General features: G+C 51.1%; 1 protein-coding gene across 1 annotated transcript in view; it reads right to left on the bottom strand.

Annotated features, from left to right (window-relative positions):
• The window catches only part of Gnb5 (G protein subunit beta 5), a 32,466-nt gene extending 18,160 nt beyond the window's left edge, over positions 1–14,306 (bottom strand). The window contains exons 1-2 of the mRNA XM_057768709.1: positions 14,072–14,306; positions 2,108–2,244 (exon numbers count right to left, since the gene is read on the bottom strand). Coding sequence (XP_057624692.1) covers positions 2,108–2,244; positions 14,072–14,183 — 249 coding nt within the window. The 5' untranslated portion in view covers positions 14,184–14,306. The remainder of the gene's footprint in view (positions 1–2,107; positions 2,245–14,071) is intronic.
• Between the last annotated feature and the right edge of the window lie 603 nt (positions 14,307–14,909).

The raw sequence follows: 14,909 nt of genomic DNA, 5'->3' as shown, positions 1-14,909 counted from the left end.
GCCCAGGCTACTCTTAAATTGATGTAATCAAGGATGACCTTGAACTCCTGATCCTCCTGCCTCCATCTCTGAGGTGCTGGGATTGCAGGTACATGCTACCATGCCTGGTGGCGATTAATAAGAGACCAGCTTCACTAAAACAAAACTTTCTGAGAAGTGTTTCCTTAGGGTCGGCACATGGAGGCTGTGGTCCAGAGACAGCTAAGGTTGTACCTCACGCTGGCAGCTGAACTTGGTAATGTGTAAGAGTCACTCAGGTGGTACTGGTTTTGAAGGCACAGAGGGTCATGGAGAGCAGCCGAGGCCTGGCACTATGTGGCAAGGCTGGGACCCTGAAGGAGAGCGAGGTCACTGGAAAAGTTCAGCCTTGGCAGCAGTGGCATGCCCAGGACTGAAGGAGTCACAAAGGGAAGTTAAGGCACGCCACCATGCAGCAGTGTTACAGGCCCTGAAGAGAGCCCAGAGGAGGTTACTGGCGAAGGTGCAGCCAAGTTGCAGTGGACAAACCAATGTTTTGGAGATGCCAGTAGACAACCACCAAGGCCAGCAGCTGTGGCATGGAGGTGGCTCGAGTTTAGGAGCAAGTCAGTACACAGTGATCCTTCATAGCCTGTTTCGGTGCCTGCCTCCAGGTCCATGTCCTGAGTTCCTGCCTTGCATCTCCTTCATGGCTGACTGTCATTGGAGCAGGTAAACTGGAATACCACATCCTCCCCAAGGAGCTTTTGGTCCCAGTGCTTTATCACAGCCATAGAAACCTAACTAAGGCAATATCTAACCTAAAACTATATATACAATTATTAAGCTGAAGGAGTCAGTCCCCCTCCTTATTTTATCAGAGACATTCTATGTGCCCAATATGACATGACAGGAAAAAAAGGAAGGCCAGTTCCAAGGTTAGGTCACAAAAGAGCTCTGCTTGCTTCTGTTTCTCTCTCTTGGGGCACCCGCTGTACGGGAGGTCAGCTGCCAATGGCCATGTGAGCAAGGCATCCTGAGAGGTGTCACACAGACAGCAACTGTAGCCACACTCACATCTTCAGCAACCTCACAGTGGAGTAAGAAGCAATGCCCAGGTGTTCAACTCTCAGAACCCTGTGACATATGATGCCCTTGTGCTAGGCTGCCTCATTTGGGGGTAATTTAGTTCAGTGCTGGGGATGGAACCCAAGGCTTTGTGCTTGTCTGGCAAGTGCTGCACCTCAGAGCTGAATCTTCTATCTCAGTTTTGGGGTGATGTGTTTATGCAGCAAGGGACATATAAGATATAAAAATAAACTGCACAAGCTATACAAGAAACTATGTATTTCAAATAGTTACATAAATTTCTTATTATTAAACACAATAAAAATCAATAAACCACTGGGGTGTGGTGGCAAACACCTTCCCAGTGCTCAGGAGGCAGAGGCAGGTGGATCTAAGTTCAAGGCCATCCTGGTCTATGTAGCAATTTCCAGGCTAGCCGGAACCACATACTGAGACCCTGTTTTAAAAAACTACACTTTTATAATGGAAAAAAGCCATTAGTGGGATCTCAATCATTTATGGCCCCCTTGAGGTGGGGAAAGACCTTTAAAAATGGCTTCACTCGCCGGGCGGTGGTGGCGCACGCCTTTGATCCCAGCACTCGGGAGGCAGAGGCAGGCGGATCTCTGTGAGTTTGAGACCAGCCTGGTCTACAAGAGCTAGTTCCAGGACTGGCTCCAAAACCACAGAGAAACCCTGTCTCGAAAAAAAAAAAAAAATGGCTTCACTCACAAAGGAGACCCTGTGACATGCTTAGGGAGAAATGATCTTGAAAGCTTCATCAAAGGAGTCAGACAGAGTCTAGAGGATTTCTTTCATCACTAATTTAAAGCCAGTGACATTCCCCAGGGTGTCGGAGCATCTGTCTGTCCAGTGCTGGGGATCAACCCCAAGGCACAGTGCTTGCCAGACAAGGGCTCCAACACTGACATATGGCTTCAGTGCTGCAGGAGGATTAACTCGCTCACATCCCTTCGAGAGTAGGCAACGTCATAAAGAGGACCGGACGGCTCTTTCCTTCTGAGCCATGGGATCGGAATACTGTCTCACCCCGAGTGGATGTGATAACCTCGTGCGGTACCTGTGAGGAGCTCACGATCCTCCGCTTGTCTTTGCACCAATCCATGCACAGGACTTTGTTTCCGTGGCCTTTGAGGGTCCTTCTGGTCTTCATGACGAACTGGCCCAGGGCTTCCACCCGCTCAGCCACCTGGTGCACTGCAAGGACAAGGCCACAATCAGTTCTGTTTCCCAGGGCCAGGCTCCGGGCCACAGTGCTCCCAGGAAAGTCTCTGGCTCCCTAGCATCCTCTTCTTGATGTTTAGACCTTACAACGCTTTCTTCTAAGGTTAGAGAGTAGAGGTAGCACGAGCTCGCTTTTGTGTTTATGACCTGACAGTTCTCAGAGTATTTCTGTATGCACACATCACAAGACCAGCAAGACTACTTGATATTTCTAGAGAACTATGTAGACTTTCCTCTTGGCCCTGAGAGACGGGCAGAGCAAACAGCAGGGTAAGGCTGCTGTCTCTGTGGAACAGGCAGAGACAGAGGCTTACACAGATTCTTTGGCTAATACAAGTTCATACAACTTGCTGGGAACCAGGCTGGAACTTGAGGATTTTTGTCATTCGGGGTGTGTGTGTGTGTGCCAGAAGACAACCTCAGGTGTCATCCTCAGGAACAATATCTTCATCTTTGAGACAGGGTCTTTCACTTGGCCTGGAAGGTGAACTGGCCAGAGATCCTCCTGTCTCTGTCTTCCTAGCACTGGGGTTACGAGCACATGCTACCACACCAGGCAGTTTTATGGGCTGCTGGGTAGTGAACTCAGGTCTTAGTGCTTCCAAGGCAAGTACTTTACCAAGGGAACCATCCATCCCCAGACTCTACCACTTTCTACTCACAAGGGAAGCTGACTTCATCAAAACCACCCCACACTGTGTACCTTGCTGCCTGGAAGTAAGCTGTATGTAACTGTCCCTGTGCCTGGCAAAGTCCAGGGCACGGTGGGAGCTGCAGGAATAACCATACAAGCACTGATCAAATGATGACCGTGTGAGGCTGCTGAAGATTAAACAACACTGTCCTCAAAGTCTGGACAGAACCTGCTCATGACGTCACTCTACCAGGTCAGATTTCCTCCCCCAAGCAGTCTCTTGAGGGCTGGGACCTGTGTCCTTTTCCTGAGGCCAAGAAATAGCTCAATGAGCTTAGAGAGGTGTGGCTGATGCTAGCCAAGACACGGTGAGGAGATGAAGAGCCCACCATGAAGCCCATGGGAGACAAAGGTCGGCAGGGTTCAGGGACTCCTCTCCATGGAAGGCGGCTGAAGGGGCCACTCTCTTGTTGGTTAGTGGTTAAGCCAGGAAGGACCTGGGCTCCTAAGCCTTTTGGCAAGCAGGAAGAAGGAGGGGTGCAGCTCAGGGAAGGTCTGGTTCCTGCAGTCAGGGTGGTTGGCTGTTGAGCTACTCCTCCATAGGAGGAAGCAAGGGCAGGCTGATCTATGGCTGGAGGCCAGGGCTGTGACAACTGTGTCCCTCAGGGACATCTTCCCTGCCTCGCTTCTGGTGATTTTACCTTCCGTCTGGGTGCAAAGAGCCGTCTTATAGAACCATAATATATCTTATATACTACATATAGTATATAGTATTATAATATTTAATATATAGTATATAATATATCTGCATATCACATATATTGTATAGTATATATAATCAGGAATTAGTGCTGGCTAACCTACAGGCCTTGCCGAGCTGTGCTACCCAACACCACCCTTTGCAGCAAAGGCAAGTTTCAGGTCATTCAGTGTATCCCGGGCTCTCCGGTCCCTGTCTGGTGCTCACTCGTGATGAGATTCTGCCCAGGGACTCTTATCAGGAACTCCACAGGGAGATTTTTAGAGGCACCTGCTACCATCTGTCCCTCTGCCGTTGATGGTAACTTTGACCATTTGGTGAAGGTGGTCCACCAGTTACCATTTCACCTTCTATCATGAAAAAGAGAGTCTTACTTAACTCAGGCTGGTCTCAAATTTGCTACATAACTGAAGATGACCTTGAATTTCAGATGTTCCTGCCTTCCCCTCCCCAGCGCTGGGGAGACAGACACATGGCCCCCTGCTTGGTCTATGTGGCGCCTTGTCCATGGAGGCGAGCACGCTGCCAGGTGAGCTTTACCCCCAGCTCCAACAACACCCTCATGGACCCACGCCATGACGCCATGATGCACTGCTGGCTGACGACTGGTGATTGTCCTGAGCTATCCTTCCTTCCACACGCACTGGCTGCTTTCCCCACATGGTCCTCATGATGTGATGGTGACAGCAGCGTGGCCTCTGTGGGTCCCACTGTATTGGCCAGGTCATAGGTCAGTTCCTATGACTTCTTTTCCCCACCCTGGCAATGAGCAAAGGGCCTTGCACGCACCAGGCAAACGCTCTACCACCAAGCCACATCTTCAGCCTTGGGTGTCCCAGGAAAGGACTCTGCTCTGAGCGACAGTCTTGGCTTTTCTGTGCTGTGCTCCAATGCCCAAATTGTCTTCATGGCCCAGGAGAAGCCCCATCACTCAGGTTCTTGTGGCTTCCTGCCACATTTTATTATCTTTAGGGGTCCCCAGTTCAGGCTTCCTGCACTACGCCAACCATGAAACCAATAATTTCTCCAAGAAAGCCTGATCCCTGTTAGTGCCCCTTGAGAAGTAAGAGCAGAGAAGTCCCAATGTTTCAGCATGGTGGGGCATGTCTGTAATCCCAGCTTCCCACCCCCAAGGCCCAGGCAGGTGGATCTCTTTGAGTGTGAGACTAGCTGGAGCTATATAGTGAGAACCTGGTCCCCAAACAAAACAAGCAAATGAAGCAAAAATACTCAAACAAAAGAAAACCTCAATGGTAGAGGCTCTTGTACATTACAAAATGCCATCTCAATGCTCAGGCTGAAGCCCCCAGCAAGTGCTGAGTAATTATTCCACAAACGGGACACCATCAGCCTCCTGCAAACACAGTCCTCACAAGGCATACTGGAAAAGGTAAAAAACAGATTTAATTTTCTGAATTCTTACAGGCATTTTACACAAACCCTCACTGGTAGGGAACACGTCCTATTTAATTTCTTTAAAAAGATTTATTTATTTTTATGTGTCTGCCTACATCTATTTATGTGCATCAAGTGCATGCAGTACCTGCAGAGGCCAGAAGAGGGCATCATGTCCCCTGGAGTTACAGATTGTGGTGAGCTGCCAGGTGGGTGCTGGGAACTGATTTGGGTTCTGTCTGCAAGAGCAGTCAGTGCTCTTAACCCCTGAGCCATCTCTGTAGTTCTGTTTAATATTTTATACCGATCCCCATTCCCATACCATTGCAGCTTCTCTTGCTTCAGCATTAGAGGAAGCCTAGTTTTTCAAGATCTCTTTGAGAAAAAAACAAGACGTTTCAGCAACTAAAAGAGGGCCCTCGTTACATAACTTCAATTTTAACACATCCCAACTATCAATTATCCTTTCTCTTTGCGTCTTCCCTTCCCACACGGATTCACTCCCAGCCCACTCCATCCTGCCTCTATCTGCCAAATCTTGCAAGCACTGAATTAAAGAATTACAAAAAAATTAAATATCAGGAAATAAAAGAAAATTTGGAAATGAGCTAAATATGTATTTGTGAGGTTGGGCTGGAAGCAGGAATGACTTCTCCTTTGCCTCCTGACAGACTGTTCCTCCAGGAAATGGTATACGTATCTTTTAAAGAAGTGATGAACACACTGGTTTCTACAATAGGAATGCTAACTGGTTAGGAGATTTGGCTGGCAGGTAAGCTTCAGGAAGACAGTGGTGTGTTCTGCTTGAGCCTCCTGGGACTAAGAACCCGTCTTAGCCACACACAGCCATCTGCCTTCCATCTCTCCTCCTGAAGGATTGGTCCCTTATCAGCTCCTCTCGAGAGCTACTCAAGCCTGGAACAAAGGGGACCCTTGCTAAACCAGAAATGAGGCACAGAGACAGCAGGAGGCCACACTGGGCTTTAGGGTGATATCTGTGTTCAGAGAATGAGACTATGTAAGGGGCTCGCAATGGGCATTCTCAACAAAGGAAAGCAAAGACCCAAAGGTGTGACGTAATCAGGAGCAGCAAGGGGACTCATCCTAGAGAGCAGAATGATGTAATGTCTGCACCCCGTAACAGCTGTTACCCACGGACGGCAGCCTGTCGGTGCACTGTCATCGAGTGACACAGATCTGTCTGTCTATGACTGTCCCTGGCTGCAGCATGGGAGGAACCTGGCCAGGGGACTCCTCTCTTAGGCAGAGCCCTCTGCAGGGACCAGAGCACTAGCTGTACCACACTCCTGCGGTCCCTCTAAGATATGCTTGCAACAGCCTAGAAGCTGAGCCAAATGAACCTGTTCCCTGACCCGTGCCCAAGGCGTACTTCACTGCCTTCTTGCTCAGCTGGAGCCCACACAGCTTAAACTGCTGGAAAATTTGGACAAGCGTTGTCAGAACCAGAAGCCGCAGTGGAGACTCCAAGAGAGGGAGATGGGTGTGGTTTACTGGGTGTTAAATACCATGCCGAATCCTCAGTAGAGGAATAGGCTGTCCTGGCTCTTAGGAGGCTCATAGCCTGGAACTAACGGACAGGCCAACACCCTGGCATCAAGCACTCTGTAGTGTGACAGTGACTAACAGGTTGTCATATGAGATCAGGGAGCCAAAGGATGCTATACAACTATTTACTGACAGGCTGTCAAAGGTAATGCCATTAGCTCCTGAATTTAAAGGAGGCATGAGAACTGGGATAAGGGAAAGACAGATAGGAACCTCCCTCCCTCCACCCTCCCCTCCTTCCTTTCTCTCTTCCTCAGACACGTGCCACCACACCAAGACTTTTGGTATATGTGAACAATATCCCGCGTTTATTGCATTGAGGTTGGGCGGGGGGGCTTTGTACAACAGCTTGTGAACAGTTTTAAAGTTCTGCAGGTGAGGAAGCCAAACCTCAGAGGGGCTGAGGACTTTCTCTACACATACTCTGGCCCTTGAGAACAGGCATACACCTTCAACAGGGGGATCAACTTTACTCAAAATGGCTGTGAGTCTTCGGAAAATCAAGGACAATGACACTCAGGCATGGGAGACACCCTAACCATGGATTCCCATATGGGAACCAGATCAGTGGGTCACAGGGTTAGTCAAGAGCCAGTTTGGCCCTAGCTTGACCTCTGTCTCATTACGAGACTTCAGATCAGAATGCTGCAGCACGCAGGGACGCAGCTCCTTCAGGAACCAGGCCCTGTGCTGCGCTCCAGATGAAATCACGAGGGAGGGGGGCTGGGACCCAGGCTGGCCACACCAGCAAGGGGGAAGGCCACTGAGCTACACCTGCTCCCTTACATCTCAGGGGTGGAGGAGGCTAACGGAAGGACAGCATTTTCAATTCCATGGAAGCAATCAGGCTCCCCTGAGCCTCTGCTGTACACCCTGAAATGCAAGTATTAGAGTCATCTAGCTGGGACTGGGGAATAATCTCTTGCTCTAGGAGACTAATCCCCCATCAGGATGAGGCTACCTTTCAGGTCTCAGTGACACTGACTAACTGGCTGTGCACACCTGGAATCCTGGCCTGTGGGAGGCGAAGGCAGGAGAACCAGAAGTTCAAGGTCATCCTGTTACCTAGCGTAGTTAGAGACCAGGATGAGATACATGAGAGCCTGTCTCTCAGCTCTCTCCCCAAAACAGCTCCTGTTGTAACAGGAGGAACTATTGGGATGAATATGAAATGTGTCGCAATGCATTTAATACAATCTCAAGAGTGCTTACAAAACTATAAATCTAGAAGCAATCCACGACGTATGGCGAAGAGGAGCCTACAAGTGGGGGTCACAAAGCCTCTCCTCCTCTGCTTTATCTAACTGCCCCCCAGTGAGTGTGGGGACTGTGGGGACCCATTAGCTATAACCGCACAGCAGAGGAAGAGGGCAGGAAATGGAGGACAGCTTGGCTTTCTGCTCTCTCTTCAGAGGGCGGGGCAGGCAGTAGGCAGGAGGAGGCCATCTGCAGGGACAGCAGCTTTCTCTCCGCCTGGGTCCTGGGGCTGTATTTCCTCAGAACATGCTAAGCTACTGACACACTTGCTTCAGGTATGTCTCTAGTACAGTTTTGCCTGGATCTCCCTGGGAGCCACAAGATCAGATTAGTGCAGGCTTCCAACTACAGCGTGAGAGTAAAACCTTCCACAAAAGCCCACGTACAGCGGACAGAAAAGTCAGCTGTCCTGGCTGGTAAACCCTGTGATTAACCCAAATGGAACCTGGATTTGTGCATTGAAAAAATTCCATAAATTTGCTTTCGCAGTTAAGGAGCTGGAACTCTGGATAAAGTGCCCTCAGTCCAGGATGCTGTGACCTGCCAGTACTTCCCACTGCCAGCCTGCTTTCTGGATGGTTCCTCGCTCTAATTCTGGGACCCCATTGTTGAGTTGTGTCCACCTTCCTCCTCTTGTCTTGATGCCACCCCTAATCAATCCGTCACATGAGGGATGGGTCTAAAGTGAAGCCTCTCCGCATCCCAGAGCCCTCGAGAGCACATACATTTCTATAGGCATTCTGCACTGACTAGACCATGGAGAACCTACTGACCAGTACTTGGTCTTTACCATTTTGCTACTTTAACAAAAAGCATCTCTGCCGGGCGGTGGTGGCGCACGCCTTTAATCCCAGCACTTGGGAGGCAGAGGCAGGTGGATCTCTGTGAGTTCGAGACCAGCCTGGTCTACAAGAGCTAGTTCCGGGACAGGCTCCAAAACCACAGAGAAACCCTGTATCGAAAAACCAAAAAAAAAACAAAAAAAAAAACAAAAAGCATCTCTGCTGTCTAGAACACAGTGAGACGTGGAGAGGAGAGACCTGTACCTGAAACCTTCCCTGGCTGCCCTCCAGCAGCTCTGGCGATGCCAGCCTGAGGTGACCCCTCTGCCCTCTTGGGACTCAGATGCGTTCACATCTCGAATGGAAGGTAGAAGAGCGTTCTTTGAATCTGGGGCCTGAGGCTGGAGAAGGGGATTCTCCTTGATCTAAGGGCTGCTGGCGGGCCGAATCCATGGCTCCTGATGAGGCTCACAGCCTTATAAACCATGAAGACATCACCTTATGAGGCAAGGGGCCTTTGCATCTGTGAGGATGTTAAAGATTTTGAGATGGGACTGTGATCTGGGTGGACTCAGTGTAACCCCAAGGGTCCTTTTCATGGGAGACAGCAGAGTGAGCCAGAGAGGACGGTGCTGGAAGCAGTGGTCAGAAGAAAGTGGCCTCTGAGCCACGGAACGGCCTCTAGACACCAAGAACATAAGCTGTAAGGTGAGGACCACAATGACCTCTGCATGTGGGGAATGGCTCTCCCAGAGCCTCTGAAGCCACTGACCCATTGAGACTTCTGAGCCCGAGCTAACAGCTATCAGACCGTGGAAGTCTGTGCAGCCACAGCTGTATGACTGTAAACTGACGCAAGGGCACCCTCGGTATCGGCAGATGGGGTAGGGTGGGGCTTCAGGGAGAAGAACCTACAGGAGGCTAGGGCGGTAGGAGCTCCTGGCTGCGCAACTGAGGCAGGTACACAAGCCATTTGGGCTACTTCGGGCACATCATGCTGGCCGAGGATCTGGCTGGGAATGAAGTTTTAAGACACTGGTCTGAGTGTTAAAGCTACGGGGCTGAGGTCAGATTCCGATTCAGGAGCTGCTCATTCCCTTCCAGACTTCTCATCTCTGTCTGCAACACGGACTTAAATATATTTATTTATATATCTGTTTGTTTTTGAACAGAGTCTTTTGCAGCCCAGGCTGGCCTCAAACTCACTTTGTAGCTGAGGATAACCCTAACCTTCTGATCCTTTGCCTAACCCCCCCAAGTGTAGATTACAGGCCTGCATGCCTGGTTTATGTGGTGTAGAGAATAGAACCTGGGGCCTTGTGCATTCTAGGCAAGCCCTTCACCAACTGAGCTAGCTGTAGCTCAGGATTGATTTTTTCATTCATCTTTAAATTTCTTTTAAAACTTCAGCAATTTGTTTACTTATCGTATGTGTGTGCATGTGTCGTATCATATGAGTGTGCGTGTGTCATATCGTATGTGTGTGCGTGTGTCATATCGTATGTGTGTGCATGTGTCATATATGTGTGCGTGTGTCATATCGTGTGTGTGCATGTGTCATATCATATGTGTGTGTGTCATATCGTATGTGCGTGCATGTGTCGTATCGTATGTGTGTGTGTCATATATGTGTGCGTGTGTCATATCGTGTGTGTGCATGTGTCATATCATGTGTCACATCGCGTGTGTGTCGTATCATATGTGTGTGCATGTGTCATATTGTATTGTGTGCGTGTCACATTGTGTGTGTGTTGTATCGTATGTGTGTACATGTGTCACATCGTATGTGTGTGTATGTCATATCGTATGTGTGTGCGTGTGTCACATTGTGTGTGTCGTATCATATGTGTGTGCATGTGTCATATCATATGTGTGTATGTGTCATATCGTATGTGTGTGCGTGTGTCACATTGTGTGTGTGGTATCGTATGTGTGTGCATGCGTCATATCGTATGTGTGTGCATGTGTCCTATTGTATGTGCGTGTGTCCTATCATATGTGCGTGTGTCATATCGTATGTGTGTGCATGTGTCGTATGTGGACCTCAGAGGACTACTTGCAGGAATCAGTCTCTCCTTCAACCACATGGCCCTAGGGATACAGCTAGGGTACTCAGACTTGGCCAAAACCTGTTGGGTCATCTCACTGGCCCCACTGGAGGCTTTAAAGGAAATCTGACTTAAACAATACCTTGCAGCTTTCTTGGTTCTGTGGGAGTGGACATGCACAATTAAAAATTTGAAAAGTTACCTAAAAATATAAAAAAACAAACACGCCAGTGGTTCAGTTCACTTGGGCTTTTTGAAAGCTCATGTCCTAGGCCTGGGGAGATGGCACGTGTATCAGGACTTGAGAGTAAATAAAGTTGGCATCGCGGCTCGTGCTTGCCATCCCAGTGCTGGGGAGGCAGAGACAAGAGGATCTTTGGACATCACTGACCAGTCTAGTCTACAAAAGCAAAATGGACAGGAACAAGGATCTGAGGCTGACCTCAGGCATCTACACATAGATGTATACACATACACACATACATGCACGCATGTATGCGCGCACACACAGCACCCAAGACCTCACTGTGTCCCTCCAGACCCCAAGAGCTTCTCCACTGCAACCCCACCTCTAACTCTGGCCCTGTGTACGCCTCTCCAGACAGGCCCGGCTTCCCTCAGCACAGCAGACATACTACCCTACCTCTCCAGACAGGGCCTGGCTTCCCTCAGCACAGCAGACATACTACCCTACCTCTCCAGACAGGCCCGGCTTCCCTCAGCACAGCAGACATACTACCCTGCCTCTCCAGACAGGCCCGGCTTCCCTCAGCACAGCAGACATACTACCCTACCTCTCCAGACAGGGCCCAGCTTCCGCTCAGCACAGCAGACATACTACCCTGCCTCTCCAGACAGGCCTGGCTTCCCTCAGCACAGCAGACATACTACCCTGCCTCTCCAGACAGGGCCTGGCTTCCCTCAGCACAGCAGACATACTACCCTACCTCTCCAGACAGGCCTGGCTTCCCTCAGCACAGCACACATACTACCCTGCCTTAGCTTAGGCTCACTACGGCAAAGACACCCGCCCCGCCACACAAATCCTTGCTTTATTGTTTTGTTTCAAACTCCTTGCGCACGACAGTCTGTCCTTTATCCAGGTAAGGAATCTGTTTTCAAAGGTCTTTTCTAGGAGCCATGCTGGGCCACAGTCCCTGGGCCACAGGTTCTGGGGGATTTTTGAGCACCCCCACAGCTCATTCTCACTCCCTCACTCCCTTCTGTCCAGAGCACACATCTAACCCAGCACTTATTTTATCCATTGAGTACCTGACTCTGAACCAAAGCCCTCAGAGGGAACATTCTTGTTCACTGCAGCATCTCTACGGTCCAATCAAGCAGAGCCTGACACACCAGGGGCTGGCAAACTGTGTGAGTGAAGGAAAAGTGTGTGTGTATGTGTGTGTGTGTGTCTGTATGTGTGTGTGCGTGTGCACGCGCGTGTAAGGAGGGGGGAGAGAATGTTGGCAGAGAGGCAGGGGGCAAAGATGGAGGAAAAAGTAAAGATGAGGTGGGGGGACCCTAAGACTAGGGATGGGAAGAAGCTGACCCCAGGCAGGAGGGGTCAGGTGTGCATGGGGGTTGGGTCTATAATCTCAGGGACCAGCTCCCTACCTTTTATTTTTTGTCGGGGAGGAAGAGGATTGGAGACCTGACAATTGCCAGGGTAGAGAGCAGCCTGAAGACACTGCAGGGTGACTTAGCCCCTGGCCACAGAGTCAGCTTCAGGGGTTCAGCAGCAGGAGGAAGTGGGGGAGGCATGGAGCCACCCAGGGCTGAGGAGGAGGCAGGAGGGCCAGACAGAGTCAGGGTCTCTTAGCAAGACTTTCGGAAGTTGATAGAGATATCTGTGCTGATGGCAGGGAAGGGCTGAAAGACAGGCCAGGGCTGAGGAGTCCGAGGAGTCCAGGCGAGAGCCAGGGCTCCTGAGGATCCTGGAGAGACTATGGTCAGAGACACTAAGTCAGAGACAGAGAGGATGCAAGACAAGATTCCCCTGGGTGGGGAGCAGGGCTGTGCTAGAGTGAGGGCTCATGTCACAAGGGACTTCAAAAAGAACACTCAAGCCTCAGGGCTAAGCAGTGTCTCCATTTCCTCAGGTGTCAAACGGAGGAGTCTGAGGCATTATACCAAGCTTGAGACAACATCACCATCATCTGCAGCACACAGGCTCAGGAAAGGGAAGGACGAGAGCCGTGCCAGGCCGCTCATACTTACTCCCCACTTCTCCTCAACTTTGGAGTGGCAACGCGCTTAGCCTGACTCCCTTTTCTCCAGACTCCCTGGCAGGGGCCACATGGCCTAGTTCTGGCCAATGAAGTACAAATAGAAATCTCGGGAGGAGAGGAATGCTGGGAAAACTTTTGCTTTCTCCCTAAGAAGGTAAAGAGCCTGGGGTTCACACTTCCTTTCTTCCTGCTTTGGATACGGAGACAAAGTCTGGTGCAGTTGCAGTCATCTGGGAGTGGCTGGGTAAATGGCACAAACGAAGGTGTGGAAGGCCTGGGTCCCTCAAAGCTCCAAGCAGTTACACCGGACCTGATCTTGTTACCAGAAAAACAACTCACAGTTTAACTTACTACATCTGGACACATTTCAAAACCTTACAGGGGCGTGCTCCCCTTCTAATAAGGCCCCTAGAAGACACAACCAGAGTTCTGTTCTTCCAGCAAGTAAAGCTCCCATACTGAACCCCAGTTCCTTTCTCCAAATAGAACTTAAGTCTGTGACCAATTAGGAAGGTGGGGACACCGCACATAAGTGTATGTGTGTGTGTGTGTGTGTGTGCGCGCGTGTGTGTGTGTGTGTTGGGGGGATGCTGGCAAGCCTTGCTCAGCAAAGGGGGGTGAGCGGGTAAGACCACTATGCCCATTCTGAACTCTGCGGAGGACCACCCCTCCCTGAGAAGGGGGACCCTCCTCTAACCCAGAGTCCCAGCCCTATTATGAACCGGGATGCGGGCACGCTGGCAAGTTTATTTACACCGTGCTGGCCCTTTTATATCAACCGCGGCATCCATCAAACGCTTCTGAAGGGCCTGCTGCAAGCTGAACGGGTGGATGCAGGGAGCGTCTCGCTTCCCTCCGCCGTCAGGCTCCCTACCCCCACGGACAAGGGAGACACGAAAACGGAGCGCGGAGAAGAGACCTAACGGGGGCGGCGGGGTGGGGGCAGAGTCCCAACGAGGAACAGTAAAGCGGTCCCGCCCCGGTACACCTGCTTGCTGCCTCTCCACCCGCCCCCTGGGAGGGGCTCAGCATCCTCCCACCCCGGGCGGTGGAACAGGTCCCACGCGGGTCCGCCAGCCCCTCGGAAGGTCTCGAGAGCTTCCCTTTCACCCCCAGTTCGCACTCACGTTCCACGTCATGCAGCTTTGCCCGCTCCTCCTCCAGCTTGCCCTTGAGGCTCTCGGCCTCGCTCTTCAGCGACGCCAGCGTCTCGTTCTCGTGCAGCCCATCGGTTGCCATCTTCGTCGGGATGCAGCCGGGAGAGAAACGCAAAGCGGGAGATTGAGAGCCGACGCGGGGGCTGGCCGAGAGGGCGGGTGCAGCAGTGGCCTCCGTGACCCCGAACGCCTCCCCGGGTCCGCCCCCTCGGCGATGACGCAACCGCTGCGGGGACAGACTTCCCTGGCTCCGCCCTCCGCGCCCTCCCTGAGAACCAGGCGGGGCTAGGCCGGGGTAGGGGGCGGAGTTGGGGTGGTGGAGGTTGCGGGGAACTGAGGCTCATAGAACAAGCTTTGATCCCAACTCTGGTTTCCTCTCTCCAGGGAAACCTAGTGAAGGCGAAGAGATATAGCCCAGCCCTCTGCATGCCCGGGGACTTGGGGCAGGATGCGTCAGAAACCTATCCTTGTTGCAACTCATTAGCCAGGAACATTCTTTTAAAAATGAGTTCTGACTGCCTGGGTCCTGGGATGGGGCAACAAAAGCAGGTGTCTATGGTGCACTCTGCTGGGGTCAGGGGCGTCCTTTCTTCTCGAATGAAGTCTTGCTTGTGTTTTCTTAAGTTTGGTAATTTGGTGGCAGTGTGCAGACTGCATTGGCCCCTCTCCACCTACATTTCTCTGGGCCTAGGTTCCTTGGTGACTCTTTCGATGCCCAAAGGAGTTTCTCCGAAAGGAATTTTAGACACGCCCCCCCCCCCCCCCCCCAGATTCGAAACAGGCACGAAAGGCAGTGATCCCTCTGGTA

Source organism: Chionomys nivalis, chromosome 4, assembly GCF_950005125.1.
Source record: "Chionomys nivalis chromosome 4, mChiNiv1.1, whole genome shotgun sequence".
Lineage (NCBI taxonomy): Eukaryota > Metazoa > Chordata > Mammalia > Rodentia > Cricetidae > Chionomys > Chionomys nivalis.
This window is presented reverse-complemented; position numbering and strand designations above follow the sequence as displayed.